We start from the raw sequence: 27,883 nt of genomic DNA, 5'->3' as shown, positions 1-27,883 counted from the left end.
TGATTTAAACAAATGTTTAATTGTATGAATGCATATCAAACATATTTAACAAACATATTTTGTTGAACTTACAGTAAAAATTCATATATACACACATAAAATGTTACAGAGCGATAGATACAGTTGGTTATTGTGCAGTCCCTCTATGTTGTAGTCATGAACACAAAATGGTAATGATGTAAAACATATTCTAAACAACAAGTCCAACCAAACCTGAGTTTCACGTTAAAGCAAGATGGTCTCAAGTATTACCTTGTTACCAATACAGGAGAGCAGTGTGAAATGCAGTTACAATAGACATGATTTGGTATGAAAATGGTTCTGAAATGTTCAGAAAATTAGTATTTCTGTCATCAACAACAGATAAATACTTGGAGATGTGAATAATTACTTGGACACACCAATGTCCTGCAGGTAGTTATTTGATGGTGTACACAAAGAACAATTTTAGGCTGAAAAAAAAAAGGATTACACTTAGGCTTGAAACAGGTTGATGCATTTTGTTACAGTAGAAAATAATATCAAAAACAACCTTTTGGCTTAACTTTATACAAAACAGTTTCTCCATCATGTATTCTCTCTGGAGCAAATTCACTTTTCAACACAGCACTCAAACTATTTTAATGTGAAAACACCTAAGGTATTCCAGTCACTGTATGTGTATGTCTCTTTTGTCTGTGTGTGTGTGTGTGTGTGATGGTCAAAGTATAATACAATCATTTAGCCACATTTAATTTGAATGTCTTCCAGCACATAAAGACATTAACCTACTCTTGAGTAACTGATTTTCTAGATATACTCTATGATGTATGCTGTGGAATCAACCGCTGATGAAAAGTTTTTTCCAAAGTTAAAATATCGACTACTATGTAAAAGTTATCTAGGTTATTTAGGGTCTTTGTCAATAAAAGTTGAAGTGTCTGAGGACATTTATGCAATTATTGACTTTAGGAATCAAGTTTTCCTTTCACGTTGTTGAATGAAACACATCAGAACTACTGATTGGCATGGGCACTCCCACTGTTCAGTACCTGTTAGTAATATTTTTCATGACTTCATACATTCACTGGCTTGCATACATTAAATGTGACAGTCTGTAACAGAGGCAGTCATTCAGACACTTGCATTGTAAGAAATTAACAAACTTTGCCAATGTTGAGATAAGAGTATCCATCCTGAAATTCTGCCCAGAGAATAAATACTTGAACAGCCAGAGAGCTGAAGAGATGAAGCTGAAAAAAATCAACAGCATACTTTATGAGTGTGCGTTGAAAAATGGCAATGTACAAGTAAATTCAAAAGTTGTTGAATTATGGCCTCAAGTACTTCATAGTAAGGCAAAAATACACTAATGTGACCTAAAATCATGCATGTGCTTAGGTTTCTGCAACTAAGTTATGCAGATTCTGAATGAATGTGGTGTTTATATTTTTTAATGTGAAACTGTGGTCGGTATATTAAAAAATAAAGATGTTGAATTGAGGCCCTAGCCAGGTTTTTATATACCAACATTTTAGATTAGATCTTTTATATTTTACTTTTAAATTTCACTGTTTAAATTTACTGTATTAATTATACAGAATTAAAACTGAAGAAAATGCTGAACATTTTCTTTGTTGGCCTTAGTCCCTTTTGTTTCTAACTCTCTAAAACCCCCAAATTCACAAAAAATACAGACCTCATTGACCTTGGCCCCAACAGTTGTAGCTACAATCCTGGTTGATTTACACTGCACTACTAGTAATATGTGTTGTGAGTGTTTGGTTGCCAGTGAGAAAAGAGAGTCTTTATCTTCTACTGTTTGATTTGTTTCAGTTTCTCAATGTGGTGACAGAGTTTGAGCGCAGGGCCCAGCTTCAATCCCATGTACTTCATAATGACATCACTGCGCAACAGCATCAGAGCCTTGCCATCGATCTCCTGTAGACAAAGGAGGAGACTGTCAACAGGGGGATTCGTTACAACCATTTCCTCTCAAATTGGCATCTTAATTAAGGCATCAAATGGCAGAAATTCCAGTTTGATTAGCCCAGAGCTCAGTGAAAGTTTATTCAACCAATCAGCTGCATTATACAGCACAGTGAACAAAAAACAGACTGCTGACTATTAAACAGGACAAAGAAGAAAGTTAATGTGAATTAAATACTTACATGTTTCCTGAACAGTTCGACATGCGGGCCAAGCGTTTGGGGATCAGCCTCTTGGACAAACCGTATTACATCATCAACTGACCAGGAAGAAGCATCATTCCCTGAACCCTCCTTGTCTTGTTTCAAATGGTCTGGGCCTGTCGTTGAGCTGGCTGCTGCAGAATGGGAGGACAAGAGAAAGGAAAATCTAACTCATTTTTGTATATATACATTACAGTTTGATGTTAACAGGCTCACATGTGTCTTGAATTTTGAATTTATACCACATAAAACAAGCTTTTTAATGGCATTTTCTGGTTAAAATATAAGCAACTAACATTTACTAAACTCCACAGTCAAATAGTAAATGTCCAAACATACTTCAACTTATTTGTACAACCACTGTTACGGTTTCTTTTTACATATTCTACAGTGACCACCAGCTGGAATGGAAGCTGCCACACCCTTAGGGCCCCTAGTTCAATGTTCTCTGTATAGCAGCAATTGACCGTTTAAGATGTAAAATGCTTAGAAAGTTAAATATATTAAAATGAGCAAAAATGCAAATTCCAACCGCAAACCTGCTTAACACAAAGCTACAGCTAATAGAATCTGCCAGAGACAGTTGTCAGATCTTAAAAGTTGCTAGCAAAGAGCTTTTAGTTGAGCGCCATTGTTAGCTTACCAAAAATTACAAGACAGCAAAAGCCACAAAAACTTGCTCTTAAGTTACTCTTAAGCTACTCTTAGTTATAATCCAATAACTCATTTTTGTAATTAAAAATAACAGGCAGCCGAGATATTTACTTTAAGTCCAGTGCTTGTACAGACGGAAATTAACCTTGACTAGCAACACGCTGAAAGTACAACTTGAGTGATGAGTGTGTGAAAAGAAAATTTGCCAATGTGAGTGTTATTATTTCCTACTCATTAAAAATGTCCCCTTATGAACTGTCCTGAACATTTGGATAATTAGACCCTGCTGCCCATGTGTATGTATTTAACCCTACCCTCCACTCGTCTGTGTGTACACACTGCGCCAAGTTCAGTGGGGTTGGAGCTGACGCGTCGTAGAGGTGGTGGGGTGTGTGTATGTCCAGGGTAATACTGCCGCTCCTTCTTTGTTGTTCTGTAATCTGATGCGGTGTTAAGTGAGCGGGTGCTGGGAGCAGGATCTTTTGTAGAATCGTCATTAGACAGGCCGTTTTCAGTGTGGGACACTGGTTCTGTTTCAAGATAGAGAGATTAACACTCAAAAACTGCTGCACTATCTGGGATAAATTGCAGTCATAAAGTATGTGGGAAGACTCAGGAGGAGGTTTACTCCATAGAAAATTTCTTAGTTTATGAATGATGGAGCTAAAAGCATTAAACAAAGCACTTAGACCACAAACATCCAATAAGACTCTACCCCAGAAAATGGCATTGACAGACATTTGTTCAGAATATACACTTCACAAATGTAACTTATGAAACATGAAAGAGGTTGGTGGGGCAGAGACTTCAGCTCTCTGTTGCCCGGATTGAGAAAACCAACAACTGTATTACAACTATTACAAGTCAAAACAAAAAGAGAGTCTAAAGTTGGCAATAAAAAAAAAAAAATCAATAAAAAGATATAAACAGTTCAATAAGCACATGAATAACTGAGTGCGCATTCAAAGTTCTACAGTCAACCAGGACGGTCACTGCTTGAGCTTTGTACCAGAAAGCTCTATGTTTAACCACGTTTCCACATCACACAAATCATGTTCAGCACACAAACAAGGGGGAGTTTTTGTGGCTACTTTATTGTAAATGTTGCAATAGTTAGATTTCATGTCTGCCCATGCTATTCTAAATAAGATTGAAACTATCCCTTTTTCTAATACTTTCACTCTTTACTACCTCCCTTACTGCAGCCACACAGTTGCCCACCTGACTTCGTCCTGTTGTAGAAGCGTGTGTTGTTGCTGTAGGGGCTAAACGGCTGCGAGCTGAAGAGACTGTCACTCTCTAGATGTTGACACATGTTCTCCAGGAACCGCAAGACAGAAGATGCGCTGGAGGCAGAGGGCAGCTTCACATAGCGGATACCATGCTCTGACCGCACTGGTGGGCAGAATATAAACAGCTATTATTCTGTTCCATGTATGTACGCACACCTGCGCACACACACATACACGCTGTGCATTCACAGATAAAGAAAAACAGCAGATGGCTTAGGGTTTGCACCCTCCCTTTATAAGCACAAACGCACATTTTTCACCCCATCCCAAGCTGCACTACACCCTCCCACCCAAGCCAAGCCTGCACAAATCCACAGATTAAACCCCCCTCCTGCCCAAACCAGTCTCACCCATAGCGTTCCCAATCTGACCCCCCAAGGGAGACACAAACCCAGAATCCCAAAACAGGTTAGATGCACATGTCACTTCTGATTACAGAAGCAGTGCTCACATCAGCTGCTGCTGCCATAGGCACTGTCTTTTATTTCTCTCGTTCTTCACACACACATACACACACACACACGCACACCCACACAAACACACACACACAGACAACATTCACTACCCATGAGTGCATTGTTAAACTAATTTACCTGGCTGATTGCCTGCCGAGCCTATATGACGTCATGAATACATTCGAATTTATCAGACGCCACTTTGTCGGTGGGGGGGGGTCTGCCTAACAGCTAAAGAGTATGTTTATTTATTCTGTACAAACACTGGGGTCCAACTGACAATTTCTAGAGTGTTTTTTTTTTCTTTTTCTTTTAGACTTATCCTGTGAGTTCAGGGTCGTCACAGCGGATTATCGTCCGCATGTTGATTTGGCAGAGTTTTTACGCCGTATGTCATTCCTGATGCAACCCTCCCCAATTTCTACCGGGCTTGGACCGCCACTGCACAGCTAACGATAGGAATGGGCTGTTAGGAGTTCACTGTCTTGCCCAGAGACACTCTGACATAAAGCCGGGACCGGGGATCGAACTACTGACACATGCTCTAAACTGATTTTTAGTGTTGATCTTATTTCTTTTCCAAAATGTGAAAATTTGCTACGCTGCTTGATGTTATATAATTTCATATTGTTTTCATTTTTGTTTTCCACTTTATAGTAATAAAAAATGTTTTTGTTTTCTACAGTTTATATCAGAGAACATATCTTGTGGTGTTTATTCCATTTACCTCTAATGACCTCTCCTCCCATGTGGGACTGGCTCTGTAGAAATGACAGCAGTACAGCAGGCTGGTACGTACAGTCCACACAGGCCTGGACAGCCTGCTGAAGCACCGCGTTGACTGGTGCTGGACCAAAGTGATCTGGGAGCTGCTGCACTAGTTTACGGTCAATATGCGGGCCATAGTTGCCATGCTTGTTCACATAGACGCACACTGGGATGACAGAAATAGTAAGAAATGTTACCAAAGTACAAGGGCAACTGGACTTTCACATTCTTTTTATACAATGAAAAACATGTTAACCATTAATTCTAAACCCAGTGTATATGCATGTGTACACATTTAGGCGTCCTGCTTACCTGTGCAAACTACATTTGAGCTGCTGTTATGGTTGTTTTCTGCTGAGACATGGCTGGAGCCAAGTCTTGTCTCTGGAGGTGAAAGTGTAACCAATGCTCCCAGGGACTGCACCACCGGAGTCTTTTTATAAAGCAAAAAACCAACAGATTCTTTAATCGTGACTAACCTGCAAAACTACAAAACCTGTAAAGGTTTATGTTGATGATTCATTAAAGGTGTGTTTAAACTACATTGCAGAACCATAATTACCTATGAACTACACTGCGACACACTCAGCAAGTTGTAAAGCAAAGCTGTTCACCATTTTACATTTCCACCATGCATAATATCTATCGACTTTACACTTTAAACTTTACATACATTCTTTTCTCCAATTCTTCGCCTCTTGCCCAGGACACCAGTTTCATTTGTCAACAGCACCACAGATTATAATTCTTGTTACATCTTACCTTGTTCTTAGGTTTGGGCCCTCTCTTCCGGTGTGGTCTGGGGGCCAATTGAGTCTCAGACCCAGGTCTGGCAGGGCTTTGTGATTCTCCATTTACTGCCGCTGCCGCTGCTGCTTCAGCTGCTGCCTTCAACAAAGCAATAGTCTGAGATTTGGGACGCCGGCCACGGACACCCTTCCGAACAGGCAGGGGTGGCAAAGGGTTGGGCAGTCGGTATGAAGTCTGCATGGAAGAAGAGTTAGAAGAAGATCGACGTGTAGTGAGGGAGGCTGAGGTGGAAGAAACAGGGGCGAGGAGCGCACCAGGGAGGGTAACTGGAAAGAAAAAGAGAGGTTGATAAAATGTTAGTGTCGTTGTCATTTACATTTAATAATGGAGAGCAAAATAAATGATATTCATTGGAACACCCCAATTTCTACCGGGGATCGAACCCCTGACCCTTTGGTTTTTGGACGACTGTCTTACCAACTGAACTATAGAAAGGTGTGATTGCCTGGAAGAAAGAGTAGTAAAACATAAAAGAAGTGAAATAAAAAAGGTAGTAGCAGTAAAAGAAGATAGAAGACATGTAAAAAGCTGGCATTAAGGATAAAAGACAAGACATTAAAATAAATTAACAAAAAATACAATTAGAAAGAAGTGGACATAAAAGAGGAAAGAATCATCAAAACTGGACAAAGAAGAAAGTAGCCAACTGAAAAGAAGATCAAAGCAAAGAAGAAAATAGACAAAGGAGCTTTTAGAAGGACTTTTGACTTCACTGTGGTTTTTATTTTGAAAATATAGGATAGGTGTGTGTTTAGATGAAAGTAAAGGCAGAATACAGGATGCAGAAAAAGAATGATGGGAGGAATGTAGAGAAAAAGAAATGAAGCTGCACTATAGAGTGGCAACACAGACGTTAGCATGCAGTATCTTTAGTTCCCTCGACAAAAAGCTAATGGCAATGCTGAAATAAGTTCTGTGATAAACAAAAGTTTGTTATACATTTTGTTCAGCAAGATAATCTTTACAGATGAACACCACTTTTAGGATTTATGAAGCTCAATTACAATTTCCAAAAGTAAAAAGCTTTTTACTGACTAGATGAGTCTCCATATCTCACATGATGATGTTTGGTGTTTCCGACAACTTCTGTACTCTCATTTGTTACAACCCATCTTTTTTAAATCACATGAAAGCTCATAAAAAGCATGAGTGGGCTAGTTACTGATAGATTTTTGCCAGAGCATAAAATGCAAACATTTCTTGATCTTGTGTTAACTACAGACCTTTAAGGCATTTAACTTAAAACTCAAAAAAAAAAAAAAAAACACGTAGCCATTCAGATGAGTGCAAATCTGTTGATTGATGTAAAGGGATTTAGGACTCATTCCTATAGGATGATTCGATCAGGGTGATTTTTAAACAGAGCTGAGGTAACAGCTTCATTTATAAACTGGATAGATAAGAGAACAGATGGATAGATAGAGAGATGGAGAGAGAAAATGCTTGAGGGAAATAGAGGAGAGGGTATATATAGAAATGCTGTTTTACGGCAGGGGCTCTGTAGCAGAAACATCGTGTGTATTAGTAAGGAGGGACACAGGAAACAGGCCACCAACTCATCAGTCTGTGGGTAGAGAAGCCCAGGCTGTCGTGCTGAACTGGTCGAAGCACCTGAAAATCTGTCTTGCACAATGGGCACACGAGAACTACACATCATATCAAACAAATTTCTAGACTATGAGCATCTGGAGGCTTCAAGAAACATGGTGATACCTTTCATGATAAGATACTCAATAAATTAAAAGGTCATGTGGCATTTTAAATACAGCCCTCATCAGAGATTTTAAGGAGATTTTCAACCTCTCTGTTATAATGCCCTCCAATGAAACTGTTGGCCACACTCGTCAAACAAAAAGTTTTTTCCTTAAGAGCCACATTTCCTGAAAGAACAGGAGTATGTCTATGTGCTGCCCACTCAGCAGCTCTCCAAACAAATAAATTCTAAACCTGCAGAATAAAATAATCAAAGACACAAACACAAAATATCACATTTGCCCTACAAGGCAGACAATCAACAGGCTTGCTTTGCATTGTTAAAAAGTCACACTTAAAACACCCTAAAGATTTTTTAGCGTAGTGAAGCAGTTTTTCCAAATATAAAGAAAAAAATCTGGTGAAAAAGTCAAAAAGACTGAGGGACAATGAAAAACCGAGTGGCCGTGCAGAGAAGATTTGTTCTAAATCCGCTGTAATTGGCAGGTCTTTTGTATTGAGCCCCTGCCAACACTGAAATCGGTGTCAAAAGTCACAAGCCTCCAGAGACTTGCCTGCTAGAGAATTCATCGAACCTTCTGCTTTAAGCAGCTCCACAAAAACACAAAATATAGCCGGGATAAAACGTATCCAGTTTATAGAGACAGAAGTTTGATTCTTCAGGGTGTTGAAAAATCTGATATCAGATATATAGCAAATATTTATAATTTATACAATCACATACTATGAACTAATACCTTTCAATTGGTGATTTTAAATTTAATAATCTTCAACTTCAACCTCAAATATATATATATATATATATATATATATATATATATATATATATATATATATATATATATATATATATATATATATATATATTATATATATATATATATATATACATACTCACTTTCTTTTAATGACATTAAAAGAAAGTGAGTAAAAAATAATGGCCATTGTTTGGAAAGAAATAGAAATCAAAAGCAGTGGCACCACTGCCCCCTCCTCTCTTTATTAGGCTGAGTGTGACTCTGTGATATGATCATATAATCATCATAGAAAGCAAAAAATGCAAAAGGAAGGAGGAGGAGAGACAGATGACCATCTCCTATTTCAATACAAACACTTGGTGAGAGCAGGGGTCTGAGAGTGCATGTGGAAGCTCTCAAGGGGCCAAGGCTTTCATCAGAGCCTCCTTGACTGAGGCAATATGGAGCCACTATGGAAGATTTAGAATATTGTCTGAGGGGCCAGCCGGGGCACCCTGAGAGCTGCTTAATTGGGCAATAGGAGAAAGTGGGCGTAGAAGAGAGCAGTGTTTTGTTTCTGAGGTGAGGGCTCACTCACCAGCAGCGGTCACACAAAGCATGCTCACAGAGGAACAGAAATACCAACCTGCACGCACAGCGGCACACTTCTCACACTGAGTCAGAACACATAATCCTACAAAGACAGATCAAAAAACGTTTGCAGGGCACCAATCACTATCTGCAGGCTTTAACTCAGTGCAGAAATGTGAGTCAGGGTCCTGCTTTAAAAAGACTTAAGTCTAATTTATTCACATCAAAACAAAATGTACTATTTCTACACTAGTGAATGATCTCAAAGTCTATCAAATATAGGTATATCGTCACATAAATCATCAACTTTGATGAATATTAAATTATTTCCTATTAATGTGTATTAATGGATCGCTCTCTTTATCTCTCTCTCTCTCTCTCTACACCAGGGCCACACCTGGTGGGGTAGGATTCAAAACCGTGTCCTTTTGCTCTACCACTGAGCATATACATTTTGAATTAACTGTTCATTCAAAATATGAACAAAATAATTTAAAAGTTTCCCCGCCCCCTTTAACAGTCCATATCAAATTTTATTTTATCTTTTTATTCTTTTGGCTTATCCCTTGATTTCAGGGTCCCACAGCAGATCATTGCCCGCCTGTTGATTTGGCACCGTTTTTACACCGAATGCCATATCAAATACTACATTAAATTAAACATTAAATTATACAAAACAGCAGAAACCAAAAAATCTTTATGTTTATCCTGACAGAGTTTGATTTGATTTAAGAATGCAAAAAAGCAAATTCAACAGTTTTTCTTACTCTTGCAGTCAGCTATTAATTTCAGCAATGCAATAAAATTTGTAAAAGCCAGTGGCTGCCTCGAATTGTAAAAAAAAATGTTTTGCACAATGTTTAGGTGTCATGTAAAATGACCTAATGTTAAAATAGTTTAGAAACATGCATAACCATTAAATAGTGCATTGTATAATATAATAATAAACCAAAACAACTTCTTACAACCAAAAGACAACTACACAAAAATATGCATGCAGTGCGACAAAACACAGACATATGGTACTGATCATGACTATATAACTTCACCTCGACCCACTGACCTGTGTAAGCCAGAGCCCGAGGAAACATGTCTACGTACATGCACTGGTGTTTTGTGTACGTGCACGAATGAGAAAGGGTTTGGGGAGAAGTGTGTCTGCTGTCTGGGGGGTGGGGGAGGGGCTTTACAGAGTTGCCTCTCATCTAATTACACCACCTACACACACACACACACACCTACATGCTGAGCACCCTCACTGCAAACACTCCTTGTAGCCACACACACAGGCTCTATGTCTGAGTGAATTTGTAGCAAATTCATGAACTGCTGATTCGGGTCTTTGTGTGTTTTGTGTGTGTAAAAAAGAGGGGGGAAGTAACTAACGTAGCCTCAGGCCACAAAGCATGAACCTAACAATGTTCTCTTGTGGAAATTCCCAAATATCAAAAATGAAAAAGTACAGTTTTTGTACTGTGACTTCTATGGATGTTCAGCTTTAAACTTCTGAAACTTTTAAAGTCATGCAGGGATAAAATGACTGCACTGAAAATATCTCATATGAACTGATCCCTTTCTAACCCTCTTGTAGACTAATTCCTGAAGCTTTACACATAAAATCTCATGATCAAAAACACATGGCCCTCCAAACGTAATTAAAGCCAACAATACTTTGAAATCTTCAGACTTGGAGTATTTCTGAATAGTGGCCACTAGTCTCTTACAATGCATCTAAATGAATACAGGTCAATACAGGACTTTGTGCTAAACAAAAAAAAAAATGAAACAGCAGCTCATTTACACCTACCAAGAGGCTGACATGACATTTTTATTTGAACAGATTTAGGTTCCCCTTTCCATTTTTATGCCAAGACAGTAAAACAAAGGTAACATTTTACCATAGTGCTTCACTGACAGAATTTATCTAAAGAAGCAATAACTTTAAGACACTACTACTGCTTTCCGAATGGAGCAAATCATTGACTAGGTAATCTGAATGTCTGCAGCATTCACTGATGTTGATTCGTTACATTTTAGGGAAGTTTCAAAGGAAGACTTATCTGTTAAAAAGGAACATAGATGCTTCCACAGAAAATGCACATAACACACGTCCTCATCTAAATGTGTCCTCATCTTGATTCAGTTCTCTACATCTGGCAAACTTGATTTAACAACTAAAATATTATCAAACAGAATACCAGTAAACTACACGCAATGCAAACCGTGAGCTTTCCAAGAAGATTTTTTTCTTTCATTTATGCAAAAGAATACATTGATAAACATATCAAACTCACCAGGAAATCCCCACCAGAAAAGCAGAACTTCACTGCTACTGTTGTGGCTTTCGTAGTAGTAGCAGTAGTAGTAATAGTAGCTGTGGAGGCAGCGGTAGTGGTAGCAATGTCCGTAACAATTTTAAACACAGTTGCTTCCTGGTTCTCTCTTTAAAACAACTCTTCCTCTTTTAACCGTTTGATTTGTCTCCCCCTTTTTCTATTTTCCCTTTTCCTTATTCTCTCTAAATTACTTCCCTCACTGGCAATTTATTGTCTATTTTTGTGTCTCTATCAGCTGCTTTTCCCTCCCTTTCTCTGCCTTCTCTTTCCTCCCAGCAGTAGTCCACAACAAAGCCCATGCGGCTGCTTCTGCTTCTGGTTGAAGCAGAAACAGCCAGCACCCCCCCACCCCCACCCCCCAATGAGTGAGCAGGAGGAGGAGGGGGGTGTTCAGATTTGCATAGGGGCTGGGGAGAATTAGGGGGAGAAGAGTGGGTGGGCGAGTGGTTGTGGTGGAGGGTGGGGAGAGAGGGGGGGAGATGGGCTCTTTATTCATGTTATCAGTGGGTCATATCAACAGTCTACATCAGTCACCTGCTTCTCAGCAAGCCTCTGATGGGGGAGATGGTGAGGTTCTAAAAGGGGGAAAAAGAGGTGGGAGTAAAAGGTTAAACTGTATCAGAAGAGTCCCGATTGCAATTGATGAAAAGGGGCAAACGTCTGGAGTTGCGCGCACATAAGTAAGCTTTCGCTTAACATAGATGCTCGGCCCACAAGGAGGTCCCCTTAAGTGTAACCTTAGACTATTCAGACATTCCCTGATGAAAGATGGCCAGGAAACAGAGGCAACAGTCAGATATCACCCCGACTCTGGAACAATGTGGAGCAGAGCTGCAGAGGAAGTCTGCGTGGGAAAAGTCTCTTTATTCAGAGACTTAACCCGCTTCTAGATGGGCAAACAAAAGCAAAAAACATATATTTTTCTCAAAAACAAGTGAGCATTTTCTAACAAAGATGTTGTATTCTCCACTCATTATTCAGAGAACCTTGTCCTACATTTTAACCCAATTTAGTACAAAGACGTAAATACAAAAAATACATGATAGCAGAGGTAAAACAAGCACTTCCTTTACAAAAAGGAAAATAATTAGATGCTCAATCTTGGTATCCTCTGTAGCAGGGTCAAAACAGGATGAGTTTGATAAAAGCTTATTAGAAGTTTTAAATGTGGCAGTAATTATAGTTTCTCACTCCTTCTCACAGCTAAATCTCTGCTCATTAACACCTCAAACAACTCTGACTTATTGTCTTACATGCTTACAAATATTGCATTCTGGCAATTTACATTATTCTTTTGTGCTGTTTTTTTTACCTGCAAATGAACACACAGTAAATCTAAGTGACAGTTTTCAAATGTGTCCTGAAACCTCTCTACTTCTGAATTATTTTACAGCAGGACTCATTTGTCATTAATGCTTTGTAAATAACTTGCACTTGCAACTCAGATGTTGATGTGAAAACTATTTATAATTATAGATTTTATATGTATTTCCATTATAGAAAAAATAAATTAAAATAAAGAAAATGTAAATATATCAAAACAAAATTTGAAAGTTAAAGTGTGTAACATTTTTCATAAATGTTTTAAATTTATATTTATGCTCAAATACTTGTGATGCTCCAATAATGTGAAGAGGTGCAGTGGGAGACTCCTGTAACACAAACTCAATAAACATAATTGGCAGAGGGGTAGAGATATTCAATTGTAAAAGGTTTAGAGCAAGGCTCACCTTTCTGACCAATCATAGAAAATCAACAATTTCTACTTGGTTCATAAGTTTTGTAGCATTTTTATTTATTTTCATTGGGTAATTACGAATAACTGAAGGGCTGCACAGTGTGTGACATATGAAGCAAAGTTGTTTCAGAGCAGGACGAAGTACGGCTGGACAGAGAGAGGACTATTTCTGCAAGAAGAGGGCTAAAATACTAAAAGTTAAAAAAAATCTGTAACTGTAAAAAAAGGGCAGAAATGTAATAAGAACAAGATTAAAAATATAAATAAGAATAGTGGAATAAGAGGAGCAAGTTTAGAAGTTTTTTAATAATTGTTTTTTTAAATAAAATAAAAAAATCACATAAAATCCAAAAAACAAACTTGTAACTTATACCCACTTATTTCTGGTTTGATTATGTTTATATTTTTTTAAGTTTTCAGCTTACAGCTCCAATTGTTTTTTTGACAATGTTTTTGTGTACTTTAACAAAACATCTACATGGATGTGTGGCCAAATAAGAAAAAGAGGGAAAAAAATTATTGTTGAAATCTAAAAATGACTGACCGTTAGGAGCATCTAATATGAGGAGTCCAGAAGTTGTGTCATAGCAAGTCAACTTCTTTCTTCACTCCTCATCCATCCATTATTTAGTCTGAAGAAGTTGTAAAAATTGCAAAATGTTTAGTCCAGTTTCCATGACTCAAGTTGCAGAAAACCTCACCTGGATTACTACCAATCTTCACAGACACAAGTTAAGGAAGTTGTGCAGAAGAGAGGCCAAACAACATGGAGGATTTGGAAATGGTTTGGACTTTCAAAACTTTCTAAACATTCAGACTTTCTAAACATCGTTTAAAGCAGGATGGTATCCTGTGCAAGATATACAGGAAACTATTCCAGACCATTTCCACCATTTGAGCACGACCATCTCACAGAGTATACAGATACCCAAAAACTGCCATCACAAACTGCTAGAACCCAAGTTCCCAAACAACTTTATTTGATAATATCAACACCAGCAGCAGTTCCTCCTGTCTGCCTTTTACTGCATCTTTATGATGTTAAGTTATGATGTTTATCACACCACATGCAAAGCAGACATTAACGTTTCCTGGTGTGTTGATACATAAACACTGTGGAAGGCAGTAAACTTGACTTCCTCACTGCCTGAAGCGGGGACAGACATGTAACTTGTAAGGCATGTAGCTGTCATTCATCAACTAAAACCAATAAAACACAACACACACACACACACAAACACAAACACAAACATACACACTCCTCCCATTAATCAAGGTTGTTGGTCTTTGGTTATTTAAAGCCACATGTTCCCCGACCAGTGGACAGCAATAATGAGGTGAAGGGGAGGAAATTGCTGGATGGAAGCTGATGTAACGTATCTGCATACTAGAGAGTGATTGAAAGTTCTTACGAATCTATTGCACTTTATAAAAACCTCACATTTACAAATTAACAGACTCACTCTAGAGCCATTTGTTAAAAGAATTTTGATGGATAGTAAATGTCTTGATCTGACAAATGAACTGAACAGCTAAAGTTTGAACATTAAGCTTTAACATTGGTGCAAGTCACACAGCGACATATTCTTGTTACGCCTGAGCTTAATTATCATATAAATACATTGTGACTCATAATTAATTATTCCGTACTGCTTTTACATTAAATTTTATTAATATTAACCAAAGCTTTATTTTTCCACACATACAGAGAATATTTTGTCTAAGTGAGGTTCAGGGAGCAATTATGGACTTAATGGAAATATATGTAAAAACAAAGAGGTTCTGTAATCAAAACAGCCTTTAGAGAAAGATTTGAGAAATCTTAATGTGGCTTAGAGGATTTTTTTTATTATTGTTTTCAAACTAGTTATTTAGAATCATTTATGTGAACTATGATATTTGTCAAGATACCTGAATTTCAACTCAAATGTCATAGGGAAATAAAATTGTAAACACAGAAAAATCTCCTGCAAATGAGTTATAATATTTATCATTCAAAAAGTATTTGACTCAGATATTCAATAAATACTTTAAATAATCTATAACTAATCTTTATGTAAAATGCTATATGGAGATGCAGCATAAATATTATTTTTACACTTTATTATGTGCTTATGTTTTTAGTAACAATGTATCTGAATTTTCTGTTGTTTTGGGGGAAATATTTTATACAATGCTGTTGTGCACCCCCCCCCCCCCCCCCCAGAAGAAAAAAAATCTACAAATGCTTTTGTTACTGACACAACAATAAAACCTTAAACTAAATTTTTTTTAGTCTTCCAGTGTTTGATTAAGTCATACCTCACATTAAAAATATATACTTCAAAATTTGCAAAAAAAATGCAAAATTTGATGAATATGAGAAATCTGAGTTAAATTCTTTAATAATTTCGATAAAACATTCAACATATAAAATGTACATAACTAAAACTGCTTCTCCATGGCCCTTTCAAAGAGCAAAATGGAGCCAGTAAGAGCTGAAATGATCACACATTAACAAAGCCTGTGGTTGTGTGAAGCTGAACAGAAAAAGAACAGAAACAAGAATCTGTTTCATCAACTCTGCAGTCTCAGTGTGGAGGTCAGAGCTGTGGGTCACACCCCAGGCAAAAAACATAAATGATCAGTATACTTCCATTGCTTGGTACTCGCTGAAATATTAGTGAGTAATTACCTGAAAGACTTTAAGTATTTATCTAGCAGTTTGGGTTTAAGAATGTGACCATTATCATTTCCAAACATTTTAAAAGCAAAAAATGTGTCTATTAATTAAAAAACCTTAATATATCCTTGAATCAGCAGTGACAATAACTATACATACATTTGCATTCATCGTATAACTTAAAAACACAGGCAACCATGCAAATGTGTCCCTGAGTGATAAGTTCAAGCTGAATGTTCACTTAATAAACTCTGTAATGTATGTTTATGCAACAACAAAAAACACAGTTAAATAAACACAAGCTGCTCAGTATAAATTAACTTTTTGCCTTCTCTGCAGCCACAACAGTTTGCTACAGATGAAGAGTTGTTTTTTGTAATGAAATTCTTTTTATCTCACATTGAGTGTTTGTAGTGTTTTCTTTAACTGTACATTTAAGTATATTCTAATATACATGTTAAGGTGCGTCTGTGTATGTGTGTCTGTGTGTGTTTGTGTGTGTGTGTGTGTGTGTGTGTGTGTGTGTGTGTAGGTGGGTGTGAGATATCCAGTATTAAAGATAGGTGATGATTATTATTATCTTAGACTCTGTTTCAGTCCCACAATCATAAAATGAAAGGCCAGTAAAAATTCCACATACTATGACATACACCTGAATTTAGGCGTGTGCTGCCATCTAGTGGTGAGAATGGGATGGCATCCTTTCAATAACAGCAAAAGCTGCCTTCTGTTCTGAATCCCATTTGGTCAGTCCATTATTATAAGTATAAAACTACATCCTAATGTATTATCATCTATTATGTAAGGATTATGGAATAAAAGCATTTGGAATTCACAATAAGTTGGTATCCATCAAAAAGCATGTACATTCTACACAATGCACGAGAAGAAAAGAAAAAAAGCAATCGCATCAATACTTACAGAAGTTTCCAGGTGGCTGTAAGCTATGCTTCGTCAGGGTACACCAACCAACAGGGAAGATGTCTCTGGAGTCAAAGGGACACCAGTAATCAAAGGCACCTCTCCAGCCGTCAAACATGACGAAAATCTCCTGACCTCTGACCTCTCCCACTGTGGCTGGACAAATCAGGTAGGGGTTCTTCCTGTCCACTGCCTCCAGCTTCATACCAGGCTGGAAGTAATTTTTTGCAGGACTGGGTGGTTCCTAAACACACAAACATGAGCAAATATACACAGTATGTTTCAAAGTCAAACTGTACAAACAGTAAAGGTAAACCATGTGTACTGAGCGAATTATGATGCAAAAGAAAAATTTTATTGCATGATGTCCAAATCATGTTTTTTTTTATTTTTTTTATTTATTTTAAAACAGAGCACACATTTGCCTGGAATGTTTTTTGTCCCATTTAGACTCTTAATGCTTTTTTCTTTACTTTTGTGACATGAAATTGTTCAGTTTTAGACACCAGCACAGTTTTTACAGCATTAATACAAAAATATATATCAGTGTTGAGTAGTTGTAATTACCTTCTTAAAAGCAGAGGCAGGGGCCATTTCTGCTCCGCTCAAAGTCCGCAAGAGGAACATGGGCCACGAGGAGGCATTCATCCTGAAACCTGTATACAACGTCATAACCAGTACCGTTTTACTGAGGTAGCGGCACCATTTATATTTTTGAATACATGAGACTATTATTGTGAGGAATGATGCAAATCAATGAGCAGGATTCCCTGATGCAAGTAATGTCTGTATATCTGTATAATCAGAGTTGTCACTGCAAAGGTATCCCTACATATACATATTACAAATAAATATTTCCTAAATCTTGAATAATAGTTGCTTAGCATAGCCCTGAGACAGCTCAGGTCAAGGTTTGTAATAACCTGCTGCATGTCGCTGAGGCAGGCCTGTAATATATTTTAATTCTCAGCTTAGACACAATAAACTTTATGTATTTGTATCAGTCATGTGGCTCTGGACTGGCTTTTTTCCGTCCTTGGTTGTAATGCTTAGCGGTGTGTCCTCCTTCTCTTATATGTGCTGTCCTTCAGGGGGCTACTCTGTCACCTTCTAATGCTTGATACTACGAGGTCCAAAAGTACTTGAATTTTTGAACGGAAGTACTTCACTTCCGTTCAAAAATGGTTGTAATTCCTACAGTGGTTATAATATATTTTTTAATAAACCCATAATTCAAAGCTGAAAATCTACACAAAAAGTAAATATTGACTTTTTATGTTCTAATCTATTGAGGTGGCAAACAAAGCCAACACTATAAAAGGTATATCACTGTACCTATTATGCTTACTGTATGTTAGCACTGTGATAAAAAAAGAATTACTGTATAAAGTTAATATTGGCTTTAATTGATAAGTGGATAATCAGTTGAATGTCCAGACAAATATTGTTATCCATCTGTCATTTATTATGTTGCTGAAAGCTGTTGTAAAAGGACTCAGACATACTATAATTATAATTACAGCAGAGCAATGCTAAGGGTTCCAAAATGTTTAATTGTTAGCTAGCGTTACTAGGCCTGCACTGTTAATTGGGCCCTCAGCTGTGGATCATCTGTGGACAAACTTTGTGTCCTCTGAAATCTTTTTGGGTTTCTTGTAATTATATTAAATACACTATCATAAAACTAGAACGTATGTATGTATGTGAGTATATCTTCAGTATACCACTGTGGACAGTACCAAATACAAGACACAGATCATCATTGTTATCAATAACACCTGCACTTTTCTTACTAAGTCATAATATCTACTGTGAAAAAAGAATATGAACAAGTCTAGTCTAATAATGTGTCTCAGGTGTGAGCAATAACTCAAATATTTCACCTTCCCACACAAACCTGACCTGAAAAAGTCACATTAAAATCTGTACATGTTTACACGTTTGCTGTTGAAGTTTAACACTCTCACCCAGTGGTGGTTGTAGCATATCTCCGTTCCTCTCGCAGGTTCCTATTGGTTGGATGTCTGACGAGTCGACCAGCCGCCAGAAGTCATTGGTGTTATCGCTGCCATCCAGGCGCAGGCGTAAACGAGTTCCCATCATGCCCATCACCGTTGCTATGCACACCGAGTTAGAGTTGCGTGGGTCTCGTGCCTCAAGTTTCATACCTGCTTTGAAGTCATTAGCAGGGGGGACTCTGGACTACAGAGAGAGACACAAAGAGACATTCACTGTCATGCAGTTGTGTTGTAAGGGGATTTTGACCTTTTACTTTACTTACATGCCCATAATTAAGTAGACAATGATTTTATTTCCCAATTAAAGGTCAAAGACAACATAGTAAACACACTAATCTTTTGTACTGTATGTAGAAGGGTGACATTGTCTGAAAGGTGAGAGCACTGTGCACTCAAATGATGGTGAAATTCTTGTTGTTAGTCAATAAATCCTACAATAAAAATGTTTTAGCATTTCACAGTATTTGAGGACCTTCCCAGCCTCTCTGTGGTTTTTAGCCAATGTTCCTGCTGATGACATAAAATTTTTAAATTGAATCACAAATTTAAAATCAATCACAAATGGAATCTTTTTTTTTTAGAATTATTTATTTATAAAAGACTAAATCTTTTTTCTACCTGTGATAGACAGGGGATTTGTTTGGAACCATTTTAAGCCATGTCTTTCAAAATAGTGTAATGAAGAATCTTGTCCCTCGGAACAGTGGGGTGGGTTATTGATTTGTTTTTAATTTTTTTGGACAACATATAAGTCCAATGGTACCCAAGGTCAAGTCTAAGTGTCCATTTATTGTTGGTATTGGTCTTTGTTGCCAAAATCGAATGCTGACAGATTGATCATAGGATTAATAAATAAAATTAAAAATACAAGACAATGTTTAAGGAAATAATATAAAGGACATTAAGGACATGGGATCTTAAATCCACCTTAATATATACCAGCTACCTGTCTGAAGCAAGTAGGTGATGCTGCAATGGAGGACGTTTCCCTCAGATAATCTTCCCAACTGAATGGTTCTGGCAACAAAAACAACACAAACAAACTCCTGAACTGAAAGACTGTACAGGAAAGTGTTAAAGCAGTGGTGACGAACACACAGTTGTAATACTAAAATCATTAATATGAAATTATCCAAACAAACGAGAGCTGAGTTAACAAACATGTTAGGAGGAAAAAACTTAATTGATGATACTTAAGAAACCTGTGACGTATAAGCATTTAGCTGAGCATTTGACTACACTTGCAGTATGTAAATCACATAAGGTCTAAACAAGTGGTCAATCAGATTATGGGGTGGCCAGTGCCAACCCAGGATCTACTTCTGGCCCTGTCCCTGACTTGGGCCAGAAAAAAAATAAAAAATTAATTGAAGGGCAGAAAAATTTGCAAAAAATATACAAATAAATCTTCGTAAGAGTTGACAGTGACCTCGGGAAAATCTTAAGCGAAGTGCTCATGGAAGCTTTTTAAAACCCTCTTGAGAATGTGATATGTGATATAACACAATGTATAACTTACAGGTGATTTTGGGATGCAAAATTACCTGAAAGTCAAGTTGCTGATGATTGTTAATATACGCACAGACACAGCACTGCCTGAATCAAAAAAGCTATCACAAGATTTTAGATTACAGCATTAAAGAAAAGATCAACAGTGAAGAGGAACAAGACCGAGATCAAAATTTCCAACCATTAGATTTGTCGAGGGCAGAGCCTCCTGTGATGCTACTCCGTCTCTCCTTCTTCTCCTCTTTTTGATCTGAAATCAAAACGAGGATTGAACCGTTCATCAGAATTTGTCTGATATACAGATTGTAATTACTTTGAGAATAAAGGCATAAAACCAGCAACAGTAGTCACTTTGAGAATGAAAGGGAGTCAGAATACATCTCAGGAATTTCAAACACCAAAAATTCTAATAATCTGGCAGCAAATATCAGTGAGCATTTGGATCTTTCCTTCTAAAATCAAAAGTGAAGTTGTTGGTTTTAGTACCTTTAAGGATCAGATACAAGAGGGACAGGACAGGCAGAAACAAAGCATTGTGAAGGTCTACCTCTGTGTGGCGTTCGGCCCATGGTGACCAAAGTTAAACGTGCAGCTGCAGAGGAAATGAAGTCAGACAGGCTCGTAACTACACAGACTCTGGAGAAGAGATGGGTACAGTCAAAAACCATTCAACATATATAAAAATGTACCAAAATGCACAGAATTCCTGTAATATGGGTAAGCATCTGGTTTGTGTTAAATTATACATTAAAAGCACCAAATTACATACGAATAGGTATCACTTTTATTTGTGTCTGTCTTTTTATTCTCCTGCTTAGTCACTTAAATTTCAGAATTTAGAATGTATTATCTTGTTTATTTTTAATACAATTATAATTATGATGTGTTTCACTCTAGTGTTCTTAATGCCTTTTTTGTCTTAGCACTTGAAATGTGTGTTATAAATGACAAATGTAATTGTTTGACAACAAATGCAGTTGGTTGTTTAACTAAAAAAAAAGGTCACAGATAATAGTTAATATTTTTTTCTGATTGCATTAGATTAATCCTGTGATATGAACAGCAGATATGCACTTTAAGAAAGCACTGGGTCACTATAAAAACATATAAATCCATTAAATGTGCATAATTGTTTATTATCATAAACTATATGTGTACTTATGCTGATGTAAGAAAGTTTACAACAAGAAATAAATGTTCAACAAATGTTAAGTGTGCATGTGAATTCCTCTGGCTTAAACTTTTAGCAGCTTAACTACACTTTATACTCTTGATGCACTATAATAATAATTAATTAAATACAATCATTACCACACTGTGTATGCTGAAATGTGGGCACAACAATCCAGATCAGGTTTACAAAAGCTTTCAGCATACTGTAGTCCCACTCCCAACAAAGTCCACACAATAGCTCATAATGAAGCAGAAATTTAATCCAAGGCATTAAAAATGTGATATATTACAACTCAAATCCCCAAATCCAAAGGTTAAACTTTTCTGTAGAGGTAAAGGTAAGACAATGTCTTCTTTCCTTGTGATTAAAATTTTGCTTCTGCAGTGCTCTGTGGCTGTCCCTCCCTCTGAAGACCCCGCTGTCTCTGCAGCGAATCCCATTGAGTCAGAAGAAGCCATAAAGATTCCAAGCTGCCATAAAAAGCCATTAAGATGTGTGGATGTGGGACGTCTGTTGGCTGACATGAAAAGGATTCCAGCTCCGCTACTCCCTCAGCTTTGGTGTTTGCACGGCTCAGTCTGCCTCACCTAAAAGGGTCAGACAAAGCCACTTGGCAGACCAGGAAGCACTTAATTTTTACAACCTCCATTTCCACTATCACAGCCACTGATCTGGGATTAGTCTCATGTTCACCAACCTGAACAGTGAGAAGAGCTGAAAAATGACCTGAGGCCTGGTCTTAGGAGGGGCTGCAACTATTGCTTCACATGACGAGCTGTCAAAGTTATAGTGATACTAAGTTTTCTGGTGTGTCGAAAATGGGTGGAACTTATTACAGTAAAACAATATATATGTTTTAAACTGCTATATAAATACTGCTAACAGTAAGTCACTTTTTTCAAATTTCACCTGAAGTTTTATACAAAACTTAATATTGCAGGGAATCTTGAGAGAAAAATTGTTTTGTTTTTGTAGTTAAAAAATGAGGTTGTTGTTAAAAAATGAGGAAACTTTTACAACTTTACAATTAATTCACTAATCCTTAACTATATGAATAAATATACATTAACACCTTCCCAAAGCCTTCATGAAGTGGAATTCAATTTCAAGTAAAACAATAACAAAAACAGAAAAAAACAGCAAATCTTCACATTTAAGATTAATGAAATAGCAATTTTCTGCTTGATACATAACTTCAGTGACAATTATTAAAACTTTTGTTGATAAGTAAACAGTTACTTGTTTTTGCACTTGGTTTCTTCCAACACAAAACAAGCATCTTAATTTGTGATAAAAAAAAATCAAAATTTATGCCTACAGGACATGTGCTTACACTGGTTAAGGGGATGTTTTGGAAAACGTAGAGAAAAGAGAAAAGAAATGAGATCACAAGATTATTTTGACCTACATTAATAAGGAGCCAAGATTATTATTAGAATATCATGACAACACAAATAAAAGTTTACTTCTTTTATCTCCCCAAAGACGTATTTGTTAGTTTTTGGTTCTTCGAGATAAGAGTTGAGGCTAATTGTATTTTCAACAATGAAAACTGGTTGAAATATTTTCTAAAAGTCAAGGTGATGTTGTGAAGCTGCTTGTTCAGTAAGTTAAAAAAAACTTTCTGAATCTCCACAATTAAAAAAGAAAAATATGACTCCATTGCTGGAGAAAACAAAAGGGCAGAGTTCTCATTAAAAGCTCATCACCATTATAAAATGACAAGCCCTAATTATCTCATATTTAGTAAAGTCGCAAATCCACAGTTTGAGAAGCTTGATCCACCAAAGGAATCCAATGATTTGTTATATTTTAGCTAAACTTTTCATGATCACTGTTGACAGAGTGGATTTCTGTGGGTCCTCGCTGCATCACAGCCTCCCACGAGATTAAGGGTAAACAGTCGTTTGGTCAATAATGAGATCAACCTACAAATACAGATTAAAAGTATGGTGTGCGCTTGTTTCCCCAGTCAGCCAGGCCAGTGTGGAGACGGGGGAGTGAGAGGATCACATTACTACTGCTGAGCGGATGAGGGGTGTGAGCCGCTGCAGGGCGTCACCTCCAGATGGAAGAACTTAGGATTTCGTTTCATCCACATTTTTCACCAAAGCTGTTTTGTTGACACCTACATTTAAGATGAGTCTCATCAAACCTCGGCGTCACTATATGTGCACCATCAAAATGTTAATACATCGGAGAAGCATTATTTTTGTTTGTTTTATTTTAATCTACGGGGTTTAAGTTGGGAGGGCGAATGAGAAGAAGATAAATAAATGCATGAGAAGAAAAAGTCTGTGACGCATTTTCATTTGATTTATGGTCACATTTTGTGGGCGGGACAGTGCTCATTACAGACTAAACACTGGAAACCTTACAATATAACAACAAGCGTGATCCTGCGAGGCTGCGGGATCGTGACAAACGTTTTCTCAGTTGCGGTGTGATTCTCAGCAGGAAACCAATAAACAGAAAGCCGAGGGAAACCTGCAGCACTTCAATCTAGCTACTGTACGCGCCAAGCTCCGCGTCTGCACAGAATCCAGTATTAACACGCTCTGCTACAGTATCTACCGCTGCATGGACGAATAGCGGGGAAAGCGGGCCGCGTTTGATCGCAGCTCGGGAAACAAACGAGAGAGAAACCGGTCACTTGCAGCACACGAGAGTAATAATAAGACATGAGCCGAAGCAACCGTCTGACCTGAGTGTTTTGATGGGAGATTCCTCACTTTCTATCAGATGCAAGCCGCCATATTCGCTGCAGCTACGCGCATGTCCACTACGCAGTGCTCTAATTCATATTTTTCCACTAGACGTTAAAGAATTAACAGAGGCAGAGGGGGAGCAATAATTAATCAGTCTTCTTATTTAGACGGATATTGTTTAATGTCGTGGTTTGATAATAAACTACAGGTCATGTGGAAACGAAAACGCAAGTTTTGGTCGCAGCTTCCTGTTTTTCATGGAGGAGTGATGACATAGAGCTGCAGGCTGTGTGGACGGTCAGCTGTGTGAGAAACACACACTGCGAGATGCAATGACAAGTGAAATAAAATAAACAGACCATTTTCTGCATCTGTGAGCGGGTAAAGTCAGTGGTATTTTATGATGAAATATAAGCTTGTTGTTATTGAGATATTGGGAGATTACTGCTTGATTGATAAGCGACTGTACTTGAAGAGGAAGAGAAGTACCAACACCACAGTGTAAAAATACTCTGCTGGTAGTACATACAAAATGTTAAGTATTAAGTATTATCAGTACATTTTACTTAAATAAATGTAAAAGTACACATAATGCAGAAGTTAGTTTTATGTGTATTTTTTTGTTAATTATATTATATTACTAATACTGATCCATAAATGTCACCAGCTTTTGCAGGTGGATCTTTTAACTTCTTAATACACAGTGGGGTCTTGATCAAATAGAGCATCGTATTTCATAATGTTTGTTATGCATAACTATATTCATATATTGTTTATTGGCGGATATGTGGTATATTATTTTGTGGATATTTAATATTTTTTGTAACCTTTGTAACATGTTTATTGTATTTTTGTTTTTGCATTTTTCCAGAAATTAAACCAAAAACTAATAAACAGAAATAATCTTAATTTTGCTGAGATTAATTTATACTTTTAACATATATTAAACTCTCTAGGAACCAGCTATTTCATATAAAAGAGCAAGGTGAATTCCCTATGAATGGCAAAGTAGCATAATAGATTAACTCTATTAAATTATCTCAAATGTGCCTTGTAGTATAGTGTACTTGGCTAAATGTACGTATAAGACTTATGACTAATATAGATATATGACTAATACTTGAAGGGCTGTGCAAAGATTTCTGGAGCATAGCAGATGGTAGAAGAGCATAGCAGAGCAGGGAGACAGAGGGCTGGACAGAGCAAAGTGGAGAGTTGCTATCACTTATGTTTTTCGTATTGTAACTTTGATCAATTATCACAATTGCTGATCATTACTTCAAACGTAACTGGTGACGAGACACCCCATGCCCAAAAAACTCCATAAACATATCTTCCACTGTATATGTTGCTACTGAAGAACCTCTTCTCAACAGTAGTGAAATTGCCACTGACAAAATGTGAAATAACATCTTTCAATTTTCAATCTCAAATAACAAACCTAAGTGAGAAGCTTTTTCTTTGGCGAGGACTCTGACCAAATGTTCCACATTTTATGACTCTGCACAGTGAGTGTACGCGTTAGATGTAAAATCTGACACTGAGGAATAGCCTATGTACTACTGCTCAAAGACACTTGAATTTTCTTTGGTACATTGGTATCTTTGTCTCTAATGTCTATACTGACAACAGACTTCAAGCCTATTTATAACACAATAAATGTTAATCTTATAAATAAAGATGCAATTTAAAAGCTCAGTCTATGCAACTGTGTGTAAATTGACTCCATCTCAACCAACCACAGCATTAAAAGCATTTTATATGCATCGGTACAACACATTATATGCATCAGTAATGCTAAATGACAATGATTATGTGCTTTAGATATAGAGTTATGATATATAGACTTTTTGTGAAGTTCTTACTATATTTCTTTTATATTTTTGTCAGTGAATAATATTTCTCGAACCCACAGTCATTATAATGGCACTCACAACTGTAAGTTGTTGCAGTGAGAACAAAAAGCCAAAAGGCTGGTGTGGAGGTCAAACACAGTACACATGGCCTCTGCAAGAAGCTTGTGGCTGCAGTATTAATGTGCAAGATCACACCTCCTCATCATGAACAGACCGACCCAGTCCCTGTGAACCCAATGAATTCACACTGATTTTGCCAATTAGTGCAGTCGTGAAGGGGAGGTGTAGGTGGGAGAGAGCGAAGACAAGCTGCAGGAAGATGTTTTTAATCAGTGATACAACATGCATTGACCCAAAGGGAGGATGCAGCAGCAGTATGAAGATCGGCCAGAGTAATATCTTGGTATTATCGAAGTGGGATCCATATCGAGCGTATTTCAGCTTTATCTAATTACAGCCTGGATTCAATTTCCATTAAAAAGTTTGATTTTATCACTGCTGGCATTAGATTAAAAAAAACCTTACTGGAGCGCGACGTCCCCGTTCCCATTGGCTGTCTGCAGCGTCGCTCAGAGTAATGACGATTTTGCTGGTATAACCTGCTGATGCTGAGGCTATGAGCACGGAGGCTCCGAAGAACTGTTCACGCTACATGGATACCCCATCATCTGCGTTATACCCGCGGATTCGGTATCACCTCCAACCAGAGACTGAGTGAGTAGGATATTTGATCGTGTCACGACGCACAGGCCCTGTCCCTGTCGGTCCACATGATGTTTCTTCCTCTTCCTACATCATCATTTTCATGGGCATGATGTGCCGTCCTTCATGGATTGAGCTTTTTCACCTCACACATCACATCTGCAGGTAAAACTGGTTCATTGGGTTCATGGTGGACGGGCTGCAGTGGAATTCTTGTCATATTTTGTGTATTTTGGGTGCGTGAAAATCATTTCTAAACGTGGGTTTTATGGGTGCTCGCTATTTGTGGATCTTGTTGTGCAACACTGTCGTGAACATGGCCCGTGAACTACGTTCTAATGTATGCACTGGGTGCTGTGTAGGCTGAGAAACGCGTGGACAGCGATGGAATGATGGTGCGCTCCGCAACGCAGCGATGAGACGCAGTTTCGGTGCAGCGAGAGCAGCATTATACTATCCTCTCTCTCTCACCTCATATACACACGCACGCACGCAAGCACAAACACACACACACATTCACACACATACACTTTCATACACGCGGACGCATGCACCTGTCTATTATATTCACACTACCCCCAACTCACTCATTCTAGTGGTTTTTCTTTGCAGCCAGGCACCAACAGGCGTTTGTTGCAAGATGAATGTTTCAGTCCATTCTATAAAAATGCCCAGGGCTTCCACAGTGAGGTTTTCACCTTATTTCCATTTACCAAGTGTCTGCCTGATGGCTGCAAGGAGAAGCAGCAGTTCATCAATTAGGGGTTTTCCCTCTGAAAAGGAAACAATGATTCCTTTCCCCAGTTTTTGGTTGTTAGTATACAACTGTCTATTCGGAAAAGATGCAGTATGGATTTAATCACTCCCCAGGGGAAGCACCATATCCTAAATGACTAGCTGTGGATAGCCTCAACATCCACCTTATCTCTTATCCTGGAAAGACTTAGCTGTGTGGAGTGTACACTGCATAGGAAAACGCCCACACATGCACATGAGCCAAATCGACATTAAAGTGTTTTTTCACTGCTGAAGAAATCAAGTGTTATACAAATGATTTTGGACTGATGC

General features: G+C 37.7%; 2 protein-coding genes across 16 annotated transcripts in view; one reads left to right on the top strand and one right to left on the bottom strand.

The window, feature by feature from the left end:
* On the bottom strand, nucleotides 1–25,068 carry scml2 (Scm polycomb group protein like 2). 7 transcript variants are annotated; one of them, XM_067496019.1, is made up of 15 exons: nucleotides 24,254–25,062; nucleotides 21,687–22,136; nucleotides 20,923–20,967; nucleotides 20,557–20,625; nucleotides 19,813–19,883; nucleotides 18,816–19,050; nucleotides 17,416–17,504; nucleotides 16,849–17,092; nucleotides 6,103–6,416; nucleotides 5,653–5,773; nucleotides 5,300–5,506; nucleotides 4,047–4,220; nucleotides 3,140–3,355; nucleotides 2,151–2,305; nucleotides 1–1,920 (listed from the first exon to the last, which is right to left on the bottom strand). In XM_067496019.1, the coding sequence occupies exons 2-15, from the start codon at nucleotides 21,817–21,819 to the stop codon at nucleotides 1,795–1,797; spliced, it is 2,199 nt and encodes a 732-aa protein (XP_067352120.1). In that variant the 5' UTR covers nucleotides 21,820–22,136; nucleotides 24,254–25,062; the 3' UTR covers nucleotides 1–1,794. The 7 variants fall into 7 exon arrangements, with proteins under 7 accessions (XP_067352120.1, XP_067352121.1, XP_067352123.1 ...); XM_067496020.1 differs by having other exon boundaries at nucleotides 2,151–2,302; nucleotides 21,687–25,063; XM_067496022.1 differs by having other exon boundaries at nucleotides 20,923–21,011; nucleotides 21,687–25,061.
* A 1,351-nt stretch (nucleotides 25,069–26,419) lies between these two features.
* The window catches only part of cdkl5 (cyclin dependent kinase like 5), a 32,449-nt gene continuing 30,985 nt past the window's right edge, over nucleotides 26,420–27,883 (top strand). For 3 of the 9 annotated variants that reach the window (XM_067496003.1, XM_067496001.1, XM_067495999.1), the window contains exon 1: nucleotides 26,434–26,827. The gene's annotated coding sequence lies outside the window, so the exon portion shown is untranslated. Of the gene's footprint in view, nucleotides 26,981–27,883 lie in introns of all 9 variants that reach the window. The other 6 variants (XM_067496007.1, XM_067496005.1, XM_067496004.1 and 3 more) reach the window with 6 other exon arrangements.

The sequence above is a fragment of the Channa argus genome, chromosome 2, assembly GCF_033026475.1.
Source record: "Channa argus isolate prfri chromosome 2, Channa argus male v1.0, whole genome shotgun sequence".
Lineage (NCBI taxonomy): Eukaryota > Metazoa > Chordata > Actinopteri > Anabantiformes > Channidae > Channa > Channa argus.
The sequence above is the reverse complement of the archived record's forward strand: the minus strand, read 5'-3'. Positions and strand labels throughout refer to the sequence as shown.